The 20,799-nt window shown below is 37.1% G+C and overlaps 1 protein-coding gene across 1 annotated transcript; it reads left to right on the top strand.

Moving 5' to 3' along the window:
* Window positions 1-14,462: 14,462 nt before the first annotated feature.
* CER1 (cerberus 1, DAN family BMP antagonist) lies at window positions 14,463-17,068 on the top strand. Its single transcript, XM_036739593.1, has 2 exons — window positions 14,463-14,972; window positions 16,799-17,068. Exons 1-2 carry the CDS (start codon window positions 14,463-14,465, stop codon window positions 17,066-17,068), a joined length of 780 nt encoding a protein of 259 aa, XP_036595488.1.
* The last annotated feature ends 3,731 nt before the right edge of the window (window positions 17,069-20,799 follow it).

Below are 20,799 nucleotides of genomic sequence, written 5' to 3'. Positions count from 1 at the left end.
GCACCACACAAATGCTAGTTATTTTACTTCTCTATAGTGCATTTATCATGTGGTATTACATTCCTTAACTTGCCTATAAGTTCTATGAGGCCTAAACTTTGTTTCTCCCTAGTGCTTAAAATAGTGTTCTGTACAGAGTAAGCATTTACTAAGTGTGTGCTGCATGCATGATTGAGCAAATGAATGAATGAATGACTTTAAATGACTGGGGCAGGGGGAAGGGGGATCTTTAAGATAGCTATACCACCAGGAACTTTGATCAGCATTGGGGAAAATGTTCTCCTTGCCTGGAGATTTCATGTCCTTATGACCCACTGGTATCTGCCTTTGGTGCTTCTCAGCAAATAAAAGCTTTCTTAGAGTTTTGTGTTTGTACCAAACTGATCTGAACTCCCCCAAATTTGGCTGAGGGTTCACCAACCTTATAGCAATTCTGGGCCAAGTTTCAGGTTCACAGAAGAAGCCAAAGCTAACTGGAAAGTTTTGCTTTGCTTTCAAATTTCCTTCAATGTTTTTCACAGCTTGTCTCCTACCACACTATTATTTAAATTCTACACCTTAAGTGGGAAAAATGTATAATACGTTAATATTTACATTATAGGCACTTTAATAATATTTCATTTCTGCATGAGCATTGCCAAGATAGTCAAGCCAACTTTTTATTTATAAAGACTTGAATATATAAATCTAAATGAAAACCCTTCATAAAATGATATATTAATAGTTCCTTTACTTACCTCATTGGATTATTATGAGAATCAACAGCATGGTTTCCCCAGCATCCACTGAGTGCCCTGGAGAAAGGCTTATCAAGGTAAATACAAAGGATGATTCTTTCTAGCTATTCCCCATTACTTCCCTGCCCTCCCCCATCTGCCCTCAGTTTTGGCATATTTTCCTCACATTCTGTCCTGCATTTGGCCCTGAGTCAGTTGAAAGCTGTGCAAGTTGTTCCTTCATTCCCATCTGACTTTTAGCTTAGCTGTGGAGCTGTTTTCCATGTGCTCTTAATCATTTGTCCATGTGTTACAAGATGAAAGGGACAATGCATTTTGCCTGAGCAGGCTTCCTTGTGTATGCCGGGACCTGGTGAAGTGGAGGAGGTCTTTGGGTTTCTGCAGTGGGAAAGCCATGTTCAGACTTGGGCCTCCACACTCATGACAACTGAGAACAATGCACATCCATCATAGAAGTGACAGGGGAAATCATTTCCCAGCTTTACAAAGAGGTGGTCTTATTAGCTTACATTTCAAAGGAGAGTTAGTATTGGGCAGAGTCCTACTAGTATGGTGATATTCATAGACTAAGTAGGAGAATGTGACTAAGTTCAGAAAGGGAGCCTCTTGATATCTGACTAATTCAATTCAATGGATATTTATTAATTTTTATATTATTAATTTTAATATTATGGGCAAGGCACTATGCTAGACACTAGACACTTTCAACATCTAACAATATCTATATCTGTCTGTCTGTCTTTCTGTCTACCTATCATCTATCTATCTATAGAATTCCTGCTCAGCCTTTAAAGTCCAACTCAAGTGCTGCCTTCTCCAGGAACCTTCTTTGATCTCACAGTCAAGAGATGTTCACCCCTTGAGCCTCACTTTTTGGACGTCTCTGATGAACTTTCCTGTATTTTATCCTACAGTGTATTTGTCATATTCCCCACCAGACTGTAAGCTCCATGAGAGAAGAAAATATATCTTATCTAAATTTTGCATGTGTTTCCATCACCTAACACAATACTCTTTCCAGTAATTATTTAGTAAATGTTAGTTGAATTGAATTGGAAACTAAGGCAAATAAGGCATAGTCTCTGCCTTGGGGAGAATTTATAACCTAATGGGAAATTATTTTGAGACCTCACTAGATCCATAATAATTCAGTTTTAAAATATGATGCACACCCTTTGATCCAGTGATACTATTACTATGCCTGTATCCCAAAGAGGTCAAAGAAGGAGGAAAAAGACCTATATGTACAAAAATATTTAAACCAGCTCTTTTTGTGGTGCCAAAGAGGAGTTGGACACTGAGAGTGAACCTATCAATTAGGGAATGGTTGAACAAATTATGATATATGAATGTGATGGATATTATTGCTCTGTGAGAAATGATAAAGGGGATGGTTTCAGAAAAACCTGGGAAGAATTGCATGAACTAATACAGGTCAAAGTACTCGAAACCAAGAGAACAATGTATACAATAACAATATTGTAAAGACAAAACTTGGAAAGATTTAAGAACTCTATTCAATACAATGACCACCCACAATTCCAGAGGAGTCATTAGTTCCTGATGAGTCCATACCTACTGGACTCTGTTAACAATGTAAACTGTGGATTCTCTCTTCTTCAGAAAAGTCTTCTAATATGATAGTATTAAAGGCACAACATCAGTATCCAAAGCCTGCTTGGGTAGGTTTATGAAAGAATATGAATATGAGTCAAAGAGGATGGGTAGGTGTGGATGAATTGCTATTTGCATCATTAGAAGAACTACTCACATCAATTAAATCATAGGATCGTCATAGTATCGAAATAATGTAACACATTTCTATAGTGCCTGGAGGTTTGCAAAATGCTTTCCTCACTAACCTTATGAAATAAGTAATAGAAGAATACTTATTACCATTTGACAGTTAAAAAAACTGAGACACGTCTAGGTCAAGGGAACTTGATCAAGCTCACTTAGATAGTAAGCACTAAAACCTCGATTTGAACTCAAGTCCTAAGTTTGCCAGAATCTTTGTCAGGAGCTAACGTGTAGAGGATAACTCGCTGGATAATGAGACATACCACAGATAAGGAGTTTGGTCCATCTATTGGATTAGATGTTTTGGGATTGCTTGGGGGTAGGAGGATTGCAGTGGGTCCTGGAAGCTAGAATCAGCGCAGGCATAGAAGTAGAAGAGAAAGTGAGGCTGGTGTCTTTGTGCAGCCATCCCTAACTTAAATCCAATTCACTTACATGTCATGGAATCACCTCCCTGATGTCATGGTCTTCTTTGAGAACAAAGGACAAACAAGAACAACAAGAAATGGGTGAGGTTTTGGGTTGGGGGGCAACCCAAGGGAAGGTGGGACAGGAGGAGCAAACATGAAAGCACTAGAAGCCTGCCTCAGCACTTAGTCATGGAAATAAAATGAGAGTGCCAAGGCCAGTTTCAATGACTTCACAATTTTGCATAAGGGTTATCTGAGTTCACTGTGAATATGCTGTTCAGCCATAAGTCATTTGAGCCTGAAGTGCAATAATAGACATACATAACTTTGGCACACCTCAAAAAGAAGTGAGTCAAGGAATGGAGTGTAGTTATTTAAGAAGATACTATTACAGAATAATGGGATATCGTCTCATGGCTCCATTTAAAATCTTGAGAACCATCCAATTTCAAACTGGTTTGGGGAACCTAAAACTAAAAAGAACAAAATTGAGAGGGAATTGTTTGAGGTTAATCTGATTATTGTGGTGTGGTTTTTATCCTTATTTTTGTTGACTTATTACGTGCCTGGTTTTCTTTGGGTAGTTATTAAGACACACCGTATAGACTCATTTTTTCAGGATATATATATGTATACATATGTATATACACTCACATATATATGTGTATGTGAGTGTATATATGTGTGTAATAGATACATACTGTAATGTACACATACACAAATCTTAATAACTATATGAATGACAAATATACCATGCTTTAAAGTTCACAAAACACTTTACATAGATTATCTCATTTGATAATTTATCTCATGTAATATGAGATATGTGATTTCTGTCAGACTGTGAAGAAAACACCATTGCTATGATTCAATTTTATTTATGTTAATATATTATTATGTGCATATATATGGCTTATTACATGTGTATACATATATAGGTACAAACATGCTCCTTACTTTCCAAAAGCACATACTTGCAAATCCTCACATACCACATTCTATATTCGGGTTTCTGGTCTTGGTACTAGCTGTCCCACATGACTATAATGCATTCCCTCCTTACCTCTGGCTCTTAGAATCTTTAGCTTCCTTCAAAACTCAGCTCAAATGCCAACTCCTCCATGAGACCTTTCCTAATCTCCTCAAAATTGAGTTGGGGGGGGAGTCAACAGACGACTTAGTGTTTACTTTCTGCATATTTTATATTTACCCCATAGAATGTATGTTCCTTGGGGGCAGGGACTAATTTGTTTCTATCTTTGTATCTGTGACACCTAGCACACAGTGCCTGATGCAGATCACAACTCACAATGCCTACCCATCCCATGGTACTCTCATTCATGTTGTCCCTAAGTTCACACTGGGGGTCCACTGAAAGTGCTGAACTCTTTATTTGCCTTTTCTTGAAATCAGAAAAACAAAAATTCTAGTGGAGCTCAGGAGTTGTCATTCTCCCTGCCTACATACCCAGCCATAATATATTCTGCTTTTCAGTTCCTTAGATGTAATATTTTGGAGCCTGCTCATACTCAATATACTCATTTCCATTGCCCTCCTTGTGACACTAATTTTCTTTGGAGATAAGTGTTACACTACACCAGTAGAATTTCATTTAAATTAAAATATTACATTAAATAATAAAATAAAAAATAAAAGTATTAAAAATACGGACTTTAAATTTTTTAGTTTCTAGGAGAAGTTTGGGGTTTTTAACTTTGTGAATTACACACTGCATTTTTTTTCTATCTAGAATTTCACATTAAAATAATGGCCTACCAAAGATTTTATTGTTCAACAAGTTGGAAATCCTAAAAATTGGAGGTGACATTAATAAAATTGAAATGTAAGAAAACCCTTGAATTAATAAATAAAAGCAGAAGTTGGTTTTATGGAAAAGACAACAAAATAGATAAATCATTGGTTAATATGATCAAAAAAGAGAGAAAATCCAATTACTAGTATCAAAGATGAAAAGGGTGAATATACACTAATGAAGATGAAATCAAAGCAATTATTGGGAGTTATTTTGCCTAATTATATGCCAATACATTTAACAATTCAAGTGAAGTGGAAGAATATTTATAAAAATATAAATTGCCCAGATTAACAGAAGAGGAACTAGAATATCTAAATAAACTTGTTTTTGAAAAAAAAAATGAATAGGCTATAAATGAGCTTTCTAAGAAAAAAGCATCAAGACCAGATGGATTTACAAGTGAATCCTAACATACATTTAAAGATCTACTAATTCTAATATTAAATAATTTGGAATAACAGGCAAAGGAGTCTTACCAAATTCCTTTTATGAAATAAATATAGTGCTGATACCTAAGCTAGGAAGAGCAAAAACAGAGAAAGAAAATTGTAGACCAATTTCATCATTGAACATGGATGCAAAAATTCTAAATAAAATACTAGCCATGAGGCTACACCAATGTATCACAAAGATTATGCATAGTGACTAAGTAGGATTCATACCAAGAATGCAGGGAGGATTTAACATAAGGAAAACTATTAACATAATTGATTATATCAAAAACAAAAGTAACAAAAATTATATGATCATATCAATGGATGAAGAAAAGGTGTTTGACAAAATACAACATTCATTCTTTTTAAAAACACTCAAAAGAATAGTTATAAATGAATATTTTCCTTAAAATGTTAAGAAGCATCTACTTAAAACCATCAACAAGCATTATTTGTAATAGGGACAAGCTAGAAGCCTTCCCAATAACATCAGGAGTGAAACAAGGATGCTCATTGCCACCAATATTTTTCAATATTTACTAAAAAGCTAGCAGTAGCAATGAGAAGAGAAAGAAAGTGAATGAATGGGCAATGAGGTAATGAAACTATCTCTCTTTGCAGATGATGTACTTGGAAAATCCTAGAGAGTCAACTAAAAGGTTAGTTGAAACAATTAATAATTTTAGCAAAATAGCAGGATATAAAATAAACCCAGCATTTCTATGCATCACCAACAAAACCCAGGAAGAGAATTAGTAAGAGGTACTCCATTTAAAATAACTGTAGACTATATAAAATTCCTGGGAGTATATGTGCCAAGAAAAACCTAGGAACTACATGAACATAATTATAAAACACTTTTTATATAAATAAAGTCAGATTTAAACATTTGGAGAAATATTAATTGTTCATGGGTGGGCATAGGCAATATAACAAAAAATGACAATTCTACCTAAATGAATCTACTTATTCAATGCCATCGCAATTAAACTACTAAAAATATTTTATTGGGCTAGAAAAAATAATAATAAAATTCATTTGGAAGAACAAAAGGTCAGGAATATCAAAGGAATTTTAATTTTTTAAATGTAAAGGAATGAGGCTTAGCAGTACCAGATTTTAAACTGGTAGTTGCTGTTGTTCACTTGTTGCGGACTCTTCATAACCCCATTTAGGTTTTTCTTGGCAAAACTGCCACACTATAAAGCAGCAATTATCAAAACTATCTCGTACTGGCTAAGAAATAGAAAGGTGGATCAGCAGAACAGAGTAGACATAAAATATGCACTAGAAAATGATTATAGTAACCTAATGTTGGACAAATGCAAAAATTTAAACTTTTGGGATAAGAATTCACTATTTGGTTTAAAAAATTGTTTGGAAAATTGGGAAGTAGGTTAGCAGAAATTTGGCATAGATCAACATCTTGCACCATTTACCAAGATAAGGTCAAAATGAATACATGAAGGGAGATATCACAAGAAAATGAGAAGAACATGGAACACATTACCTATCAGAGTCATGGATAGGAGAAGAATTTATAAATAAAAAAAGAGATAGAGAGCATGGTGAGATTTGTTTATGTTAATTTTTTCATATTAGGTATAAAAATGCTCATCCTAACAGCTGCAAAGCTATATCCTTTGACAATTAATAGAAATGTTCTCCTCTATACAAAATCACCTTTTTTTCCCCTGCTCCTTTCATCATTAACAGCTCTTTAGGAAAAGGGCCTTAAAGAGACAGATTACTTTACACCTAATTTGTAGGGTTGTTATGATAATCAAATAAGATTACCAAATGAATGCACTTTGGAAATGAAAGTGTTATAATCCTGATTTAGTCTTCTTTCCTTCATATTTGTGCAGCTGTGTTTATAAGGTCATGTGTATTGCTTGTGCTTTGTCAAGTGAAGTGGATGATGTCCAAGAGAAGGGAGTTGTCATCAGCTTTTCTTCTCATTGGTACTTGTAAACACTGAACAGACTTTCAAATATTGACCTATAAAAGATGTAAATAAAATGGGGTGGGGGTAGAGACTATGAATTTCTGACATACTGAGCCATAAGGCTCACTTTTATCCCCCATACTAAATGTTGTTGTTGTTCATCCGTTCTAGAAGGGGACTGATGATATGGTGAGGGCAATGTCTTGAAGTGAGGCAGAGCGGTGTAAAGTCATCAGCCTCATTCTCTGATGGCTCTTTGAGGTCAAGGATGGTTCTTCATTTTGTCTGTGTATCCCCAGTGCCCAGCACAGTGTCTTGTGTATAGCAGGTGCTTTGTAGCGCTTATTGGATTGAATTGGATTGAACTAGTGGGTTCTTCCTCACTTGAGTTCTTTAAGCAAAGTCTGGATAACCATTCATCAAGTATATTGTAGTCTATTCTTGTTCAGGTACAGATTGGATTAGTCAGCCTCTGAGATTATGTAATGGGGGAAATCATTCTTTTGAATTGTTTTAATAAATTACATTCTAGTCAGAGTTTCTGATTATATTATATATAAATGTATATGTGCAATGTAATGTGCATATGTATTATATACATAAATATATGTTATATATGTGCATTTTGTGTATGTGTATGCATTCTATATATATATGTGTAATGCCTGTAAATAGTAGACTGTATATATGTACAATTATATAGAAATTGATATGTATAATATATGTATATATTAGTCTATAGATATTTATCCTTTATCCTTTTATTGGGAAAATTCATGCATACACATATACATTGTGTATATGCATGTGTATATATATAAAAATTATATCTATATGTATATATATATATATATATATATAGTATGCGTGTGTGTGTGTGTGTGTGTGTGTGTGTGTGTAATCATCAGATAGGTGACTCAGTGAACAGAGTGTTGGACCTGGAGTCGAGAAGATCAGAGTTCAAATTCTGCCTCAGAAACTTAGTAGCTGTATAACTCTTGGCAAGTTACTTAACTTGTGTTTGCCATAGTTTCTTCATCTGTAAAATGGGGATAATATTAGCAGCTACCTCCCAGGATTGCTGCAAGGATCAAAAGAGACAATATTGTAAAGTGCCACGAACAAGGAGCCAGCAGACAGCAGAGCAGAAGGGGCATGGGAACTCGAATCAAGAGAGCTGCATTCCAGCCTTGACTGTGTCACTAAGCAGCTTCTGTCTGACCTTGAGGTGGTCATTTTCCATCTCAGAACTTTCGTTTTTTCATCTGTAAAACAAGAGGATTGAAGAAGAAAGTGCCTAAGTTCCCTTCTAGCTCTGAGATTCTATGATTCTTTGACAGAAAAATGATTGCTCCCATCACTATCTCCTGCAGGCACAAAAGAAGCCTGAGAAGCAGTTGCCTAGTTGTGCTATTAGATGTCATTGCTGCTGTTCACTTGCTTTGGACTCTTCATAATCCCATTTGGGGTTTTCTTGGCAAAGCTGCCATTTCCTTCTCCAGTTCATTTCTTTACAAATGAAGACACTGAAACAAACAGTGTTAAGTGACTTAAACAGGGTCACACAACTAGTGTGAGGTGGGATTTGAATTCGGGTCCTCCTCACTCCAGGCCTGATGCTCTATCCACTAAGCTACTTAGCTGCCTGCTATTGGCATACTACACTACCGATACTGGATATCATGAACATGGCGCCTACTTTTAAAATAAAAATGAATTAAGATTACCCTTGATTGGAGAATTTTGTGGGTGTGTGTATATGTATGGGCCTCTGAATCTTGTGATGTCCCTCAGAGATAATAGAAGATATCCTATGGTTTCTCAAAACCAGTGCCAGAAAGCACTGCAGAAATGAATGAGGCAGATTCATGCTGAGTGTGTGGAGTACTAAGGAAAGATGAATTAGAACACTGATGCTTTCAAAACTCTGTTGTTGGTCCAGGAAGCAGGTTGACCATGCTTACAATCATAAACTCTCAGGGCTTCCTCTCTCAGGAACATCAAGTACTAATTGCTCTAACAGGTGGATTATTCTTTTGGACCAAATAACTTCCCTGATGTTTTCAGATGCTTCCCCCCTGGCCTGCTCTCCATTTGCTCTCACCAAATTAGGAGAAATCTTAATGTTCATATTAGCCATGGATCTGGGAGCCAATTTTTTTAGGAAGCTACAAAACAGTCGTTCCATTTTTGGGGGGTAATTAATGATAAACACAGTCAAGTGAATTTATTATCTACATGAGAGGAAAATAGTGGTGAGGAGTGATCTCTCCCTAGCAGTACAATATCAGTTGAAAATGGATTTTTTTTTAATATTCTGTTGTTGTTGTCAAGGAAACTTGATCCTTTAGAGATGAGGTGTCAAACAAGCCACCTGTGGCTTGCAATGCTCCTGAGTACAAGCGGATTAAAATGTTCTGTCCAGGAGAAGAGTAATTTGTGACACCAAAGACAGAACTGTGACATATAACCCTTGTTATCAAACCTGAGCAACATCCTCCAAATAGATTTGCCAAGATGTTTTTCTGTGTTGAAAAATGGGAGTTAAGGTTGACCAAATTCTGTAATTAAGTCTAATGTAAATCATGAAAATTGAATTTGACAAACACTTATTGAATACTAGCCATGTAGAGTTCACTGTACTAGTCTTTGGGGGATATATAAAGTTTAGGTAAAACTTGGAGAGGCATGACAGTTACAGTATGAGAGTCGGAAAGACTTGATTTCAAGTCTTGTTGCTGACGCTTAACTGGTGGTGTCACCCTGGGCAAGTCACTTAACTTCTCAGTTCCCCAGGCAGCTCTCTAAAAGGGGAACCATTGGGAATTGAAGAACCTGAGTTCGAATATCAACCTTGCTATTTGTTACCTGCGTGACTTTGAGAGAGTTGCTTAATATTTTGGGGCCTCAATTTCCTCACCTGTCAAATAAAAGTGTTGATTAGATAACTCTAAAGTTCCTTCCGAGCTAGACATATATGCCCCTGTGATCATCATGACACTTATATGGGATATAACACTCATTCATATAACCACAATACATAATATTACATAAAATATTTTTGAGAGTCAAGGAAAAAACATTTATTATGCACTCACAGTATGCAATGGACTGTGCTCAGTGCTGGAGATAACAGAGATAAATGACAAAGGCCATTCTCTCAAGAGATTTATGTTCTATGGGGGAAATGATAAATAAACAAGAAGCTGTCAGATCTTTCAGAAAGTATTTTAGCCCTCATTTTTATTACATAACTTCCTGGGGAGGTACCTAGTAAAAACATTTCCATAGTCCAAGTGGATGATGAATTATCATGATGAAGAAGGAAATGCTTTATTCTATGGCTTTTTACAATGGTGGTAGAAGGGAGGAGCAAGAGAGTCACTCTGTGGGTTACATTTTAATGTATAACTTTTTGCCAATGGTGGAGATGAGAGGATTCTACCTTGGCATAACCAGCAGTTTGACTTCCAACTGGACCACTCCACTGAAGCTATTCTCTCCAAGGTTACTGATGTCTCTGTTGCTAAATCTGTTGGCTTTTCCTTCAGTTTTTATCTGCTTTAAGCTCTCTGGAGCTTTTGGCCTCGAAAACATCCTTCCTTAGTTTCCATAACAATGCTCTTTTCTGATTCTTCTTTGGGTCTAACACCTGCTTCACAGGCTCTTTTGCAGAAACTTCAGCCATCTCCAATCCCCTACTTAGGACGGTCCCCCATTGCTCTGCCCTGGAGCTTCTTCTCTTTTCTCTCTATTATCCATTCTTTTGGCAATCTCATCAGTTCCTATAGGTTTACAGCCAAGGTCCAGACTCATATAACCAGCCTTGATGTCTCCAAACTATAGTCTTGCACAAAAAACTGCTGCTGAACATTTCTATCTGGATGTCTTATAGACATCTCAAGCTCATTATGTCCCAAAATGAACCCAATATTTTTCCTTCCCACAAACTTTCCCCTCCTCCAAGCTGCCTTATTTCTATTGAGAGTATTACCATCCTCCTAGGTACCCAGATTTGTAAACTTGGAGTCTTCCTTAGTTCTTTCTCTCTCTTTACCTCCAATATCCAACCACTAGTCAAATTTTATTGATTCTATTTCTACAACATCTCTTGAATCTACCTCCTTCTATCTTTTCCTATAATCACCAGTTTACAGGCCCTCATCATCTCACCTAGACTATTGCAAAGGGCTCTTTCTTCTAATCTTTCTCATCTCCAGTGCACCTTCCACACACCTCTCAAAAATAATCTTCCTGAAGACTTACATGATGCTGAGTGAAGTGAGCAGAACCAGGAGAACATTGTACACCATAACAGCAACATTGTGTGATGATCAACTTTGATAGACTTAGCTCTTTGCAGCAATACAATGATCTAAGACAATTACAGAAGATTCATGATAGAAAATGATATCCGCATCCAGAGAAAGAACTATAGAGTCTGAATCCAGATCAAAGCATACTATTTTCATTTTTTTTTGTTTTTTCCTTCTTGTGGTTTTTCCCTTTTGTTCTGATTCTTCTTTCACAATATGACTAATGTGGAAATATGTTTAATATGATTGTACATGAATAGCCTACCTCAGATTGCTTGCCATCTTGGGGAGAGAAGGGAGAAAAAATTTGGAATTCGAAATCTTATAAAAATGAATACTGAAAACTAAAAAGAAATAAATTTGTTAAAAAAATCTTCCTGAAGCTCCAGACAGGCCATGTCATTTTCTTTTTAAGAATTATTCAGCAATCCTCCATTGCCTCTAGGATAAAATAGAAACCCTTTCCAATGTGTTTGCACCCAACCTTCCCAGGCTAATTTCAAACTACTCCCTTTCTAGTACTCTACACTATGAACAAATTACTCTGTTTGCTCTTCCTTGAACACAGTATTCCATTTCACAGATCCTTTTCTTGGTACGGGCTGTCTTCTATGCCTGGGATTCATGTTCTCCTTACCTCTCCATCTTAGAATCCTTAGCATCCTTCAAAGCTCAGCTCAAGTGCCACTCCTTAAGGCCCAGGTTCTTAACTTTTTTTTGAAACTGTGATTATTTTTAATGTCAAAGCCCCTCTTGGAAGTTTGGTGAAGCCTGTGGATCACTTCTTGGGAAAATGATTTTAAATACATAAAATAAAATACAGACAAGGAAACCAATTATATTGAAATATAGTTACCACAATTTAAAAAAAAAACCAAATTCAAATTCAAAGTCCTTCCTGCCTTAAAGGAGACTTTTCCTGAGTTTCTGAAGTATTAGTGATCTCTCCTTTTTCAAATCATTGTGTATTTTCTCAGCTGTCTCTTATCTCCAAGGAACTTAGAGACAGCTTTTTGTTCTTATCTTTGTGCGCATAATGCCTAGCCCTATACTTTGGATAAAGCAGGTGCTTAAAGGGGGTTTGTTGAATAAATTGTCAGATAGAAGAGAGTGGTTGAGAAATGAGTGAAGGCTTCATGGAAGAGGTGGCACTTGAGCCAGGGCCTTGAAACAAGAGAAGGATTTTGACAGGCAGAGATGAGAAGAGAGGCATGGAGAATATGCAGAGGTGGAAGAGAATGAGAGGAAATTAAGGAACAGTCTGTAATCTAGTTTGGGTGAAATGTGGAGTAATAGAAGACAAATCTAAGAAGGCAGATGAGAGCCAGATTATTTATGGAAGAGCACAAATGATTTGGTTCTGTTGTTCAGTAGTGACCCCATGGGCCATACTGTTCATGGGTTTTTCTTGGCAAAGATGTTGAAGTGGTTTGCCATTTCCCCCTCCAGTGGATTAAGGCAAACAGGGTTAAAGTGATTTGCCTGGAGTCACACAGCTAGTAAGTGTCTGAGGCTGGATTTGAACTCAGGTCTTCCCAACTCTAGGCCCAGTGCTCCATCCACCAAGCCACCTAGCTGCTTCCTAGGCAAACAGGTTGACTTGCCCAAGGTCACAAAGCTAGTAAGAGTCTGAAATCAAATTTGAACTTAGTTCTTCCTGAATCTTCTCTCTGTCTCTCTGTCTTTCTCTCTCTCTTACACACACACACACACACACACACATACACACACACACATATGTATGTGTGTAGATATATGTTAAATAAAGGAATTTATATTGTCATCCTAGTGGCAATAAGAAGCCCCAGAATTGTTTGAGTAGGAGAGTCAGGTTGTCAAATCTGCTCTCAAAGAAAGTTACTTTGTCGGCAGTGTGTAAAATTTACTATAGTGGGGAAAGACTTGAGGACAGGAGACCAATTAGGAGTCTGTTTCAATAATCCAGGAAAGAGGTAATAAGGGACTAGCTAGCCTAAGGTGGTTGCTTTTTGAGTGGAGAGATATAAAACTTTGACAACTGATTGGATTTGTAAGGCAAGGAAGAGTGAGGAGTCAAAGATAATGCTTAGGTTACAAAACTGGGAGATTCTAAAAATGGTGGTGACAGGCAGAAATAGGGAAGTTTGGAGGAGGGAAGGGTTAGGGGAAAAGATGATCAGTTCAGTTTTGGACATGTTGAATTTAAGTTATCTTTGGGACATCCAGTCCAAAATATCTATCAGGCAAATAAAGTTCAGGGAAGAGAATGGGGCTGGATCTATAGATTTGGGAGTTACCTGCATAGAGATAGATCCACGGGAGCTGATGTGTTGTCAAGGAGAGAACAGGGAGAAATGTTAGTAAAGTACTCTTTCCACAATATCACGAAATGTTACTAAAATACTCCTTCCACAACATCACAGTACTATATTCAGATTTGTCTTAGACATTTTGATGATTAAAAATACTAATTCTCTCCACCCCCCCCCCATTGTTTTTAAAATGTATTGGTACATTTTGTTATGACACAAGAGATACTTAGAAAGCCCACCTTGCAAAGTATATTTCCTGAGAAAAAGATAATTGATTCTTGAACTAGTTCTCCAAACAGTGCAATGCATAACCAACCAGCTGTTGATAACACTTCTCGGTTTAGAGTACGGGAAATCAATCGGTTGGTGGAGCCAATAAACATTTTAAAACTTCCCTTAGTTCCTAGACAATAGCTAAACATTGCGACTAAACTTTTCAGCTAATTACCCCCTAGGTAATAGGCTTTCACTGGGGTCTTCAAAAATACACAAAACACAAGAAAAAAGCAGGAAGCCATTAGCACTTCATAATTGAAGTCAACAAGAAATCTGTTTATTTTGCCAGACTCTGGGCCACCTGCTTTCCCACCATCACCAAGAAAGTGTTATATATAGCCACTCCTCTTTCTAGTCAAAATTCACTGAATTGTCTGCGTCTTTCCTTTCCCCCTACTGTCTTAGAAACTGGAAAATAACTCAAAGAAAAAAGCATGCGTCTCCTGCTGCTTCAGCTGCTGGTGATCTCAGGTCTGGGAGACTCCAGGAAACAGATGCTGCCAGGCAGAGACAAGAGAACCCAGCATCCCTCTCATGCTGCTGGTGATCAGGGCCTTGGGGCACTATTGACAGACGTTTTTGAGGAGGCCCAAGAAAAGCCAGACTTGTTTGTAGCTATACCCCACCTGATAGACCCTGAGTTGACAGAAACTCCCAGGGAACAAAGAGACATGTTATTTAGGTTTATGTATACCTCTGAGAAACAGAAGCCAGAAAGGCATCTGGAAACAAGAGATCCCGCTAGAGAGGCCTTCAAACCTAAGGCCCCAGCAAATGCTGAGCCTGATGGCAAGGAAATCGAGAAACCCCACCTCCAGGAAGAAGCCCAAAAATTCTGGCACTTTTTCTTGTTTAGAAAAAGCTCAGCTTCACAGGAAGTCATCTTGCCCATCAAAAGCAACGAAGTATACCAGGAGACCTGTAGGACCGTGCCCTTCTCCCAGGTAAGTACTAGAGTCAAGTCGAGGATTTCAGAATTGAGTTCACCTGGTTCACAGTCTTGCTGTTCAGAAACCAGTCTCTTTTAAGGCAGTGACTTTGCTGATACAATGTATGGGAAGTGCTTTGCAACTATTAAAGTCTATATGAATGAAAGATATTACTACTACTACTGTGTATCATTATCATTATTATTCCTTTGTCAATTTCCTCAGATACTTTGTAGCATTATCTTAGCGCACAACAGTAGGAGTGACTATGTGCCCAAAACACTAATAACTAACATTATTGGAAATGGATTTGACTCCCTGAGCTCTTAGTTTTGGTCCTCAGTCATAAATCAAGGTCTCTTTAAAATAATGACTTTGCTGAGATAATGTATGGGAAATGCTTTTGTGACTATAAAACTCTATGTAAATGTAAGCCATTACTTCTTTTACTATTCCTCAGAGACTTTCTAGTGTTATCTTGATTCATGGCTAATGGTACAAAGGTAGAAGAGACAATGATACCAAAAATACTAGTAGTTAACATTATTGTGAATAGACTGGACTCTTCCTTTTGTGCTGAGGAGAAAGGAGAGAGGTTTTCCATTTGTATAAGGTAGCAGAGAAACATGTTACCCCCATAACTCCAAACTGCTCCTAATTCCTGTTATGTGAGTTAATTCATGATTATCATTTCTAGTCAACATTATAAAGATAAAATCGCAGTTTATTACCCTCTTCTTCCAATTTGGGTGACCTTACATTCTGAATACTAAATTAAAAATGAGAAGTCTGAGTTACAGATGTGACAGGTTGGAAAGCAAGTTCTCAAAGGCAGGAATGTTGAACTGGAAGCAACACTGTGCAGCTTAAAATTTTATAGTCTAGTAATGGTAGCCAATTAAGCAGACAGTATTACAAGGTAATTGACTGTAGAAGGCAGTTAAGCATTCTGCCTGAAAAGGCAAGGGTATGTAACAATGACAAGTCAATTATGAAATAATAATGACCGCTTTGTTGCCTATGTGCAATTAGAAAAATTGCTCATAAGAAGCAGGCAGTCAGATGCCCTTCTCAACTCTTATTTTGAATCTATTGCTAATTAAATTAAAATGAAAGAATTCAATATTTCCATATTTTGAAGGACACATAAGGCCAGGTACACAGGATCATGTGGGGGCAAAATATTATAATCTCAGTGGGAATTTCCATGTATTTACAATATCTCTGTCACATGGTGAATTTATAAGCTCTTCAAAATAGAGGGGAATGAAACTTGTTATGTTTTAGGCTTTAAAATTGTGTGTTACAAAATGGATGATAAATAATTTTGACTGGTACCTCTCAAATTAAGAATAAATTGTCTAAGACATTTAGTATTTCTGGGTGTGTTAAAAAGGTAAAGTAAAACATTTCTTTTAGTATTAATTCCCTTTCCAAAGCTGGTTTTTTGTTTTCTGTTTTTTTTTTTGAGGGGGGAAGGTAGGGCAATTGGGGTTAAGGTCTCACAGCTAGTAAGTGTGTCAAGCATCTGAGATCACATTTGAACTCAGGTCCTCCTGACTCCAGGGCCGGTGCTCTACTCACTGCGCCACCTAGCTGCCCCAAAAGGCTAGGTTTTTTTTTTTTCTTAATATTTACCTGATTGAGAAAGCTGTTTTGGGCTAGTTCTAAAATGTAAGTCTATTCAAAAGTTGATATGGAAGGCTTTTGAGACACGGGCCTTTATTTCTTTCTTATATCAGAGGGTGTTTTTTTAAGCACAGTGAAGGTATTGCTAGCTATCGGATCTATGTTAAAATCACTGAAGCTAATCAGTAATTGAAACCCATTTGCCTTTTCAGACAATCCTACATGACGACTGTGAAAAAGTAGTCATTCAGAACAACTTATGCTTTGGGAAATGTCGGTCCTTTCGTTCTTCTGAGGCCACAGCTCACCATCATGCCTTCTGCTCTCACTGTTCACCTACCAAATTCACAACAAAAGAATTACTCTTGAACTGCACTGGACCCAACCCTGTGGCCAAGGTGGTGATGATTGTGGAGGAATGTCAGTGTAAAGTCAAGCAAGGTCAAGACGAGGAGCATCTTCATTCTGACTCTCATGCTTAAAAAAATAGCCAGACTTAATCTGTTCAAGGACTATTTTGTGAATTTGGGGCCAATGCTCTCTCCTCCCAGAAGGCAAAATTGAAACAAATATATTGCAAACAAATTGGCCTTTAATGGCCAACCACCTGTAACAATGGGGAGAAGCCCAATTGTATTTGGCCTTTGGCAGTTGACTGAATATTTCCGTTGAGATAAAGAACTATTTGGTTGGTCTCTAAGTTTGGGGTCCTTCTTCCCATAAGTTCTCAGTGTGTCTCTTCTTCAAGGAGACTCAGTTTAACTTCAAGGGCTTCGTATCTCAACCAATATGATCTTTTGTGATTTGCAGCCCACACATTGTTGCTTGTGCACCAAAAGTTGCTTTGCATATATTTGTATTTTTGTCTCTGCTTACATCATAGGTTCTGAACCTGGGGTCATCAGATCACAGATTTCAAGGGAGATATGAACTTAGATGGGAAAAAAAATACATTCTCGTTTTCACTAACTTTTGGCTTCCTTTGTCATCCTAGATGTTTTAATTATGCATTTAAAAACATGATCCTGAGAAGAGGTCAATGGGATTCACTGGATTGCCAAAAGGGTCTGTGACAAAAAGAAGGTTGAGAACCCTAGGTTTGCACAATGTTCCTGCTAACAGATTGTAAGCTCTTGGAGAGCTAGGTCTGTTTTGCTTTTATCTTTATATCTTTGGTGCCTAGAAAATTGCCAATCATACAGTAGGCATTTAATAATTCTTCTTGAATTGAATTAAATGTTGAAATAACTCTTCAGAGTTTGTATGAAATGAAAAATGAAAGAGGATTCACCACTAGTAGCAATCAAATGCCTATGGGTAAATAAATTTAGATGAAAGTAAGTTTTTGATTTTTAGAATCAGCTAGATGGCTCAGTGGATAGACTTCTGGACCTGGAATCGGGAAGACCTGAGTTTGAATCCAGTCTCAGACACTTATTAGCTGTGTGTCCTTGGGCAAATCGCTTAACCTCCGTTTGCCTTAATCTACTGGAGAAAGAAGTGGAACACCTCTCCAGTGTCTCTGCCAAGAAAATGCTATGGACAGTATTGCCATGCTATTATTCATGGGGTCACGAAGAGTTGGAAATGACTGAACAATAGCAAGTTCCGTATTTAGGTAGCAAATGGGATATCCAGGTTTGGATGAAGATTTTCTTCTAACATAGAAAGTTTAATCTGTGAATCTTAGTTGTGAAGTGATACAATTATAAATTACATAAACTCAATGAAATTGGGGGGAAATGGCCAGTATTGGAATCTGAAGCACGCTGTAAAAAAATTGTGACATTTTTAAACTTCTCGTTTTATCATTGTCTAAAATGTTAAAGCTAGAAGAGACCTCAAAATCATTTAAATCAATCATCACATTTTTATAGGTAATCAAACTAAGACACAGGAAATGACCTGCCCAAGGTCACACAGGTATGGTCAGGGTAGAATACGAACCTGTTTATCCTGATTCTCTGTCCAGGGAGTAATCTCTGCACTGTCCTAAGTTTACTGGCCCTGGCACATAGACCAGCACTTAAATTCCAAGTTCAGGGATTTTCCAGTAAACCATGCTGCTTTTCTGTGTCATATGTAAAATAGCCCAAATGTATGTACTTAACGCTATTGCCCTGTACAAAGTTTTTGGTTTATAGCCTCCCATTCATTCATCTTTTTGCTCTTGTCTCTCTCAGTCTGCTTTTTGTAACCTTGATGGCAGTATGTATTCTCTGTGTAAAAATTTTTGCTTTCTAAAATATATACCTATTTTATAGTGGCCATTCCAAGAGTAACGATTTGTCTTCATTTGTGAATTTGTGAGTTTGTGAATGATTTGTTTTCGTTCATATCTTAATGAATCTCTGATATCTTCAATGTGGGTATCCCGTTCATTGCTACAGATAACAATGCAACCGTGCCTTCTCATCCTGTGCAAATTTTTGTCCATGTTCTCCCATGCATCCTCCACAGAGGCTTATGCAGTGGAGATATTTCTCTAGGTCTTTTAATATTTTGTGAATACCAGGGCAGCGCATGACTAGCTCCCTTCCTTTTCCTTCAGGTAGTTCCTCCATGATATTCATTATGTAACCACTTGCACATAGAGCATCACCAGCAATTTGTTGTGATCTGCTTCTACATACCACGTGTCTCTCCATTGTTTCTTAAGATACTCTCAATTTCAAATCTTTGGAGAATGTGGTTTTTCAGGACCCACAATGAAAAATGCCTTTTTGTCCCCAGGAGCAACTTGGGTTTGTGGAAAACCCTATGCAGTTTCCCAAATCCAAAACAGCATTTTCTCTCCCTTCTATTTAATTCTCCATCTTCTATTCTTGTCCTAGATATATAGAAATATATCCGTAGTTTTCAGTTAATAAACTGATGTACTAACTCAGTGGATTGTCTGGCCATCCTACTATAAGACACAGCCTGTACAATAGATAGTTTTTATACATTCAGCTTTTTCTTTGTAAATTATTAAGCCAACCTCTTTTGAATATTCATGGATCTCATTGAGGAGGCCCTGTAGTTGTTTAGGGGTTTGGTGTGCAATAACACAATATCATCACAAACAAGAAAACTGAAGTATCCCAACACAAACAGAGAAACCTCTCTTCCAATGTTCATCCATGCCCTTCTCACTGACCTCTATCTTGCCCTCATCTTATTTCTCAAAGAATTCATTTGATTATTTGGATGGTTTTTGTAGGAACCTCAGGATTTAAATTGGCATAAATTATGACAGATTCCCCTAGTATAATGGCTCATCAGTTATGTTTTGTTTTTGTTTTTAAATAAATCAGTTTATACTTTTAGCCTATTTACTTTGTAACTGAAAAACCAACAGGGCCTACAGAAGAAGCTAGTGCAGTCAGACAGAGTATATTCTACAACACATTTGCATACATATAATACTCACAACATGGCTATACATGTGACATTTATATCTGAAAATATTACACCCTTTGGTGTCCAAAGACAATCTAATTGGCCAAGATGTGATCATAAGGATAAAACTGTTCAGCGTTAACGACCTCCCAGCTGGTCAATATATTTTGGTGCCAAAAGCTATTGACCAGCTGTCCAGTCTTCAATTGACTATGCCTGATAATGTGGTCCTTTCTCAGCCAATTGGATCATGCTTTCGGTTTCAAAGACCTCCATGTCTCCTGTTTGGATATGTGTATATCCCTTCTACTAGCCTTGCAGATAGATTTTTTGTCCCCCAATTTAATGCCATATCTGATATTTCTTTTTTAATAGCCCATTCTTCATTTGTATTTAAAAATCATCCGATGACTAAAAAAAAACTAAACAAATGCGTATTGATTGCTTACCATAAGCAAAGTGCTATGGAGGATAAAGGATGAATTAGACACAGTTCTTGCTCTGATAGAGTTTATAGTCTTATAGGAGGAGATGAGACTAATTTACATAGCTATAATGCAAAGAAAAATGTGAATACAATAGTTGAAATACTAAAGGAGTTCAGAAGAAGGAGGAATTATTTGTCTTGTTGAAGAAAGTAGCCTTTGAGATAGCCCTTAAAAGATGTATAGGAGGTAAGCATTTTAGGGGGAAAGGGCAATGTAAGCCATGGCACAGAGGTGGGAAACCTCGTGGTCCATTTGGGAAACAGCCAGGAGAATCCAATTTGGCTACCAGGTAGAATAAATGCAAGGGAATAGCATGAAATACATCTGGAAAGAGAGAGGCCTAA

Source organism: Trichosurus vulpecula, chromosome 9 (assembly GCF_011100635.1).
Source record: "Trichosurus vulpecula isolate mTriVul1 chromosome 9, mTriVul1.pri, whole genome shotgun sequence".
In the NCBI taxonomy this organism is placed as follows: domain Eukaryota; kingdom Metazoa; phylum Chordata; class Mammalia; order Diprotodontia; family Phalangeridae; genus Trichosurus; species Trichosurus vulpecula.
This window is presented reverse-complemented; position numbering and strand designations above follow the sequence as displayed.

Coding starts and splice junctions, on each gene's coding strand:
- CER1 (XM_036739593.1), top strand. CDS start 14,463: ATGCGTCTCCTGCTGCTTCAGCTGCTGGTGATCTCAGGTCTGGGAGAC. Junction 14,973..16,798: donor GGACCGTGCCCTTCTCCCAG/GTAAGTACTAGA, acceptor TTGCCTTTTCAG/ACAATCCTACATGACGACTG.